Raw genomic sequence first — 8,507 nt, 5'->3', positions numbered from 1 at the left:
TCTCCCTTTTTCTGAAACAATAACATAACATCAGAACATAGGAAATTTATAAAAATGACCATATGATTGATATTTATGTCAACACCGAAGCGCTGACTACTGGGCTTTTCTTGACACTTTAATTGAGCAATAAATCAAATGAATTACAAAATAAAGCAGAGTAAATGATTAGAATGATAAGAATGATTATTACAGTACATTTATACTAAAGTATGTTCTCAAGAAGTGAGTGTCCTATTGTTTTGACCTATAACAAACTCAAAGTATAAAATATCAATTAATGAGAAACAACTGCTCGGAGCACATTTTTCCGCTGGAATGGATTACATTTCATAATTGAAATGGAGTAAATAGTTAAACCAACAAAAATCAAAATACTTTGAAGTTTACTGATGCAGTAAAAACTGATACCGTTTAAGTTTTAATATGAATAATAATTAATTTGCACTAAAAATAAACAATCTCAAAACGATGCAAAAGGAAAGAAAAGAACAATACTTTAAACTAAATCTTAAAGCTAATACACTTAGAAATAACAATATTTCAGATTACTGGATGCACGGTTGGTAAGAATAAACAAAATCAAAACGATGCAAAAGGAAAGAAAAGAACAATACTTTAAAGTAAATCTTAAAGCTAATACACTTAGAAATAACAATATTTCAGATTACTGGATGCAAGGTTGGTAAGAATAGTATTTACATATATGGGTTGAAACAAGTTTATCTATTATATTCTATTTTAAAACATTAAATGTTTTTTAACATTAAAAAGGTTAATAGTAAAAAGATCCGTATCATTAAACTGTAAAATCCTTTATGCATAAAACAAGCTTAAAATATTATTTAACAGGACACGATTTTACGCCTATATAAGTAAACGAAAAAATCATTAAAAATCAATTAGACAAATTAGAAAAATTACAAGACTGAATCAAGGTAAAATTCGCAACATTATTTCTATTAACACTTTAAAAGGTCTTCAACTCATTTTTACAAAAGTTATGATAGAGGGTTTGGATGGGGTTAAATGATTAAAGCATAATGGCCTTTAAAAATGAAGATTAGAGAATAACGGGCAAAAAAATGAAGAGTAGAGAAAAAAGGGTTTATTTTTGGAAGATTAGAGAAAAAAGTTTTTTTTTTTAAAAAGATTAGAGAAAAAAGGGGTGAAAATTTAATGTTTGTAGAATAACAGACCCCCCATCCAGACCCTCATGATAACATAACAGTCTAGTAAATGATTGTAATTAGCATTGTTATATTGTCTGATTTGTAATGGGTTTCTTTTCGGGAGAGGGGGTATGAATTATGTTTTTCTGTATGTGAACTAACTTTTGAATTTGACGAGCTATTCTTATTTGAAAGAACAGACTTACTGAACAGACTATATCATATTCGTTGGCAAGTAAAGGATAAAGAATTTTATATCATTCGAACAAACATTTATATCAAAATCCATACAATAGATCATAAAAAAAACTATTATAGGAAATTCCACCTACAAGAAGTATGTTGCGAAAGAAACCACAGATACTGTTGTTGATATGCTGTTCAATGTTTGTTGATGTTGGGGCTTGGTTTAGAGGAAGAGGTAAGTCTTTATGTTGCAGATTTTCTAGTTTTGATAAATACACATAATGATCGCGTGCTCCGTCGATTAAAAATTGTCGACGTCTATTTAGTTTTTGTTGTATGCTTTATGTTGTAAGCTAACACCTGCGATTGGTGTTCAGACTACCAATTTTAAATCCTTGTCTATTCAACCAATTTCCAAAGCTTTCTGAATATTTTACCTTAAGTTTTACTTCATAGAATTTAGGTATATCCGGGTATGTGTGTTACTCTTATATATGGCAATTTTCAACCCATGTAGCTCTGTTTTGTGTCTGCATAAAGTTACTTTTACATAACTTCTAAATTTGAGGAAGTGAATTGATGATCGACACCTTTTGTCATGTGTGTGATATCCTCATATGAGGAAGACATCTTTCAATCAGTTTAATCAGGATCTGCTTACCCTTCCGGAGAACCTGAGATCACCCGTAGTTTTTGGTGGGGTTCGTGTTGTTTATTCTTTAGTTTTCTATGTTGTGTCATGTGTACTATTGATTTTCTGTTTGTCTTTTTCATTTTTAGCCATGGCGTTGTCAGTTTGTTTTAGATTTATGAGTTTGACTGTCCCTTTGGTATCTGTTGTCCCTCTTTTAATTGAGGTCTGAAGCTGGCCTGTCAGTGAACTGCTGGTAGTCTGTTTGTGTATTATTGTCATTTTATTTATTTTATTTTGTTACATTTTCTGACATCGGACTCGGACTTCTCTTGAACTGAATTTTAATGTGCTTATTGTTATGCGTTTATTTTTCTACATTAGCTAGAGATATTCCAACCATTCCTTTGAAAAAAGGCGTATGTTTTTCTTTGTAACTTGAGGAAGATTTGAGATAAAGAACACATTTGAGAATAGCATAGCATTTTATCAACAATGTGATGTTTCATGTCAACAGAAATATTCGGTTGGTAACCACATCAGCCACATTTAATGTACTTTTAGTACTCTAATGGTTGTATTGCAATATGTCAATTATTCTGAAATATGTGACGAAACCATGTCGATAAAGAAATACATAAGCATATGATCATTGGGGATGTTTTATAATGACATTATATTTATCTATGATATAACTAGCATCCTTAAATTTCATCTAATTTTATCTTTTCCGGCTCAAGTTTTAAATTTGTATTAAATGAGTAAACATTTTTTTTTAAAGATTTTAAGATAAGCGATATAATACAGATATTTTAATCAGGGATAAAAGACAATCGGTTTAAGCTACCTTATAATGATGTTTATTATCGACTTACCTAAACCTTGCATTAGTGACTAGCTAACACAATCGGATCGATATATTAATGGTCAATTGTCCACACATCCCTGATTTCTTTTCATTTCTTTTCTCTTTTTTTGTTATTTTACAGACATAATGTTTATTGATTAATGTTTAACAAAAAGTGACAAGTAAATAAACTAATCATAGATATCAGGACTAAAATTTGTATATACACCAGACGCGCGTTTCGTCTACAAAAGACTCAACAGTGACGCTCGAATCCAAAAAAGTTTAAGAGGCCATATAAAGTACGAAGTTGAAAAGCATTGAGGACCAAAATTCCATAAAGTTTTACCAAATATAGCAAATATGTGCTTGAGTTAAAAAAAGTCTTAGTATTTCCCAAAATTCAAAATTTAGTAAACAGATATAGGAAGATGTGGTGTGAGTGCCAATCAGACAACTCTCCATCCAAATAACAATTTAAAAAGTAAACCATTATAGTTAAAGTACGGCCTTCAACACGGAGCCTTAGCTTACACCGAACAACAAGATATAAAGGACCCCAAAATTACTAGTGTTAAACCATTCAAACGGGAAAACCAACGATCTAATTTATATAAACAAAACGAGAAACGAGAAAGACGTAAATATTACATAAACAAATGACAACTACTGTACATCAGATTCCTGACTTAGAACAGGTGCAAACATTTGCAGCGGGATTACACATTTTAATGGATCCAAACCTTCTCCCTTTTTCTGAAACAATAGCATAACATCACAGCATAGAAAAACACACGATAAAATATCAATTGGCAGACTTAACTAAATAAAAAAAAGTATGATTACAATTTATTTATAAATATAACCATTTCAATGATAATTTATGTCAGTAAACCATTCAATTGAAGATTAAACAGCGTTTATATGACAGTATGTCTCCGTATAACATGCTTATTCATTATCACTGAACTAGTATATATTTGTTTAGGAGCCAGCTGAAGGACGCCTCCGGGTGCGGGAATTTCTCGCTACATTGAAGACCTGATGGTGACCTTCTGCTGTTTTTTTTTTATTTGGTCGGGTTGTTGTCTCTTTGACACATTCCCCATTTCCATTCTCAATTTTAATTCACTTGCTAAGCGATGATGGAGCAACAAATTATTTTCAAGTCTTTGGTTTAAATAGTCTAGGAATATAGCATTTCCGCTTCGTTATATAAAGAAATGTCAATATCTATAATACATAGAATATAAAATGAGGTAAAAAAGTGTACAAGCGACCTAATATGATAAATATGGTTCAGTGAATTTAAATGGGGTGAGAGGGGAGCTCTAATCACTATTTGAAATTTACTGACCCCATATATTGTATTATGTCACTTGTACACTATGTAACGAATTGATCTAACCGACACGAGAAATTCAAACTAGTGGCCTAGAAAGTGATTAAGTCTTCAATACCGTTAGTATAACATGTATAAGTCTCAAAAACAAATAACAATGACTTGCATTTTTTTTTAAATACGGTCTCTTACTACATACTCATTATAAGTCAAGATGAAGATGATTTAGTAATCAGATATTTCTGTCTATAATGAAGACTCAAACAAGGAGTTTTTTGACATTTTTTTTTAATTAATGTTTATTCATTACAGCTTACCATATCACGCATATTGCTAACGGAACACGGGATACCATAAAGATTGAATTGGTGCAAGGAACAAATACCTATACACGAGACATCGCACCTAACACATACGTTAGAATCAAAACTGGAATCGGTCGCCAAAACTTGTGTGTTTTCGCTGTCGATGATACTACCAGGGACAATGAAGTCTGTCGAGGTGAAAGAACTGATCGTAGTTTTGTAATCAGAACAAGGCTCGGACAACCTAAGATATACAGAGCATTATATGGGAAGATTTGGAAGATAGATAAGAAAAATCCGTAAATGTGATGAGTTTTGATGTTGAAAAAAAACAGTTTAAAATTCTTTTAAAATAATTTCTTACCTAATTTTTTTTTCTTAAATTTTTTGCTTTTTGTTTCAGAATAAATATTTTTCTTATAAGTATAAATAAAAGTAATATTGATTAAAACGCCATGAAATGAAACATCAAACAGTCCTACAGAAAAGACAGAGCTTCCAACTAAAGGTCAAATATAATCTGATGAGTTAAGCCTTTTGCAACTGATTTTTATAGTTCATTCTTTTGTTGTACTGTTATACCACTGTCCCAGGTTAAGGGAGGGTTGGGATCCCGCTAACATGTTTAACCCCGACACATTATTTATGTATGTGCCTGTCCCAAGTCAGGAGCCTGTAATTCAGTGGTTGTCTTTTATTTATGTGTTACACATTTGTTTTTCGTTCATTTTTTTACATAAATAAGGCCGTTAGTTTTCTCGTTTGAATTGTTTTACATTGTCTTATCGGGGCCTTCTATAGCTGACTAGGCGGTATGGGCTTTGCTCATTGTTGAAGGCCATACGGTGACCCATAGTTGTTAATATTTGTGCCATTTTGGTCTTTTGTGGGTAGTTGTCTCATTGGCAATCATACCACATCTTCTTTTTTTTTTATATTAAAACTACAATTATTGAAAAGAAACATCTTGTTTAGTTTAAAACCTTTCACCTTTTAGTTCGGAGAACTTTGACCTCCATTTTTCTTGTGTTGACAAGAAACCCAACGACAGGTTTATCATCTAGCAAAGCCTTTTACTGATACATGCATTACTTAGTTCTATAAAAGGAATGTTACAAAATATGCAAATAAACTAATCATAGATACCATGACTAAAATTTGTATATACACCAGATGCGCGTTTCATCTACAATAGACTCATTAGTGACACTCGAATCCAAAAAAGTTAAAAAGGCTAAATAATGTACGAAGTTGAAGAGGATTGAGGACCAATATTCCTAAATTTTTTTGCCAAATACAGCTAAGGTAATCAATGCCTGAGGTAGAAAAGACTTAGTATTTAAAATAATCAAAATTGAGTAAAATTGAATCAAAAAAAGTTAGCAAGGCCAAATAAAAACACAGTCATACATACATCACACTTTAGCAAGGAAAGAAGTCTAGTCGTAGAGTGTATCAAACTATCAATAACTAGAAAATGGATGTGTATCACCCCAACCCCAGCCCATCCTTTCCTGTTTAGTTTCAAACTGGTGTTTTGGAAGACATTACTTAGAAGAAGGAAGACGTAGACACTCTATCCGAATGGGTTAAGGCAGTGAGGTCGTTAATACAAATTAGAATTAAGAAGCTGAATGGGTCCATCAATGCCCATGCTACGTCAATCTTCAAAGATCCAAATGTTGCTAAACACCTATCTGACCTCCATGATGAATATGTTGTTGTCCCCGCAGACAAAGCCCCAAATAACATCGTTTTTATCTGTAAAAGTCATTACATTAATTGCTTGATAAACGAATTAGGTATAGACAATTCACTTGGAAACCCAACATATACCCTCACGACACTTACCAAAGAGGAAATCCTGGATAATCATAGGTCTGTTCTTTGTTCCTTTGGTATTTCAACCAAAGATGAAGAACTGGATCTTCCATCACTGTATTGGATACCTAAACTACATAAGTGTCCTTACAAACAACGGTATATTGCTGGGTCTTCCAAGTGCTCCACGAAACCCCTTTCTAAATTATTAACATCCATTTTATCAGCAATCAAAGACGGGCTTCAAAGTTATTGTGAAACTGCCTATTCTAGAGGTGGCGTGAATCAGATGTGGATACTTAAAAATTCCAAAGATCTTTTAGAGTACATACAATCCAACTCTCTTTCATCTTGTAACAGTATTAAAACATTTGACTTTTCTACTCTTTATACAAGAATTCCACATTCCAAACTAAAAGACAAATTAAAAGAGTTGGTATTACTTTGCTTCATAAAAAAGAATGGCCAACGTAGATACAAGTATCTTGTCTTAGGGAGGGATAAATCATACTTTGTAAAGAACCATTCTGATTCAAACAAAAAATTCTCTGAAACCGATATTATCAAGATGCTCGATTTCTTGATTGACAACATATTTGTTACGTTCGGAGGACGTGTTTTTCAACAGACTGTCGGCATCCCAATGGGAACAAATTGTGCCCCTCTACTTGCTGACTTGTTTCTTTATTATTATGAGGCTGACTTCATGCAAGAACTTCTTAGGAAGAAAGATAAGAAGTTAGCAATATCCTTTAACTCTATTTTCCGCTATATAGATGACGTTCTTTCACTAAACAATTCAAAATTTGGTGACTATGTGGATCGCATCTATCCCATCGAATTGGAGATAAAGTATACTACAGATACAGTTAAGTCGGCTTCATATCTTGACTTACATCTAGAAATTGACAATGAGGGTCGGTTGAAGACAAAACTTTACGACAAAAGAGATGATTTCAGCTTTCCAATTGTGAACTTTCCATTTCTAAGTAGCAACTTTCCAGCAGCACCTGCATACGGGGTATATATCTCCCAATTGATACGATATTCCCGTGCTTGCATTTCCTATCATGATTTTCTTGATAGAGGGTTACTGCTCACAAGGAAGCTATTAAACCAAGAGTTCCAAATGGTGAAGTTGAAATCATCCCTTCGTAAATTTTACGGACGCCATCACGAGTTGGTTGACCGTTATGGAATAACCGTTTCACAAATGATATCGGATATGTTCCTTACGTCGCAACTACAATCCCCTTCCCTTTCATGAATTTGACCTACCGAATTAGACTATTTACCGGATTTGTAATCACATAAGCAACACGACGGGTGCCGCATGTGGAGCAGGATCTGCTTACCCTTCCGGAGCACCTGCGATCACCCCTAGTTTTTGGTGGGGTTCGTGTTGTTTATTCTTTAGTTTTCTATGTTGTGTCATGTGTACTATTGTTTTTCTGTTTGTCTTTTTCATTTTTAGCCATGGCGTTGTCAGTTTGTTTTAGATTTACGAGTTTGACTGTCCCTTTGGTGTCTTTCGTCCCACTTTTAATCAAAACATGTGTATCTACATAAGCAATATCTATTGATACAACTGTGAGAAAATCCTATCAATGTAGGACCCAAACTCATGGGCGATGAAAAGGGAAATCGTCAATGTCTTACTTCATCGGCATCCATTTTGTCATAGCATATAAAAGATTCATTAAATTGGTTGCTTTGAATTACATAGCGATATAAGGATTCGGCCTGAAACGAGAAAATAGCTCGGCACAGCCTCATATTTCCCCGTTTCTAAGCCTAATCCTTATATTGTTGATATGTCAAGTCAATGCACTATTATTGTCTATATATTGAACTTGTTTGACTCTAATTACATGATACAATTATTTGATTTGGTACCCTGTTGTCACCTTACATATATTCACTTTGGTGTACTCTGGTCTCCTTACACATATATTATCTATGTTAACACCTGGTCGTGTTACAATTATGGTATGATTCTTTTGAGACAAATATTGACTGTGGTAATCATGGTAGGATCTGGTCACCTTACTTACACATATGTTGATTTTTAGTTATCAATATCATCTAGCTACTGGTTTCTTAAGCTCTGATAACCACACACATATATTGACTATGGGTATCTCTGGTCACCTTAAAACAGATATTGATTATTTTTAACTCATGTCACCTTACACGAATTTTT

General features: G+C 33.1%; 1 protein-coding gene across 1 annotated transcript; it reads left to right on the top strand.

The window, feature by feature from the left end:
• Positions 1-858: 858 nt before the first annotated feature.
• On the top strand, positions 859-4,786 carry LOC134684201 (uncharacterized). The gene is made up of 3 exons (XM_063543476.1): positions 859-938; positions 1,491-1,593; positions 4,491-4,786. Exons 2-3 carry the CDS (start codon positions 1,512-1,514, stop codon positions 4,784-4,786), a joined length of 378 nt encoding a protein of 125 aa, XP_063399546.1. The 5' UTR covers positions 859-938; positions 1,491-1,511.
• Positions 4,787-8,507: the final 3,721 nt, after the last annotated feature.

Source organism: Mytilus trossulus, chromosome 9 (assembly GCF_036588685.1).
Source record: "Mytilus trossulus isolate FHL-02 chromosome 9, PNRI_Mtr1.1.1.hap1, whole genome shotgun sequence".
NCBI lineage: Eukaryota > Metazoa > Mollusca > Bivalvia > Mytilida > Mytilidae > Mytilus > Mytilus trossulus.
Note: the sequence above shows the minus strand (reverse complement) of the source record. Positions and strands in the feature narration are given on the sequence as shown.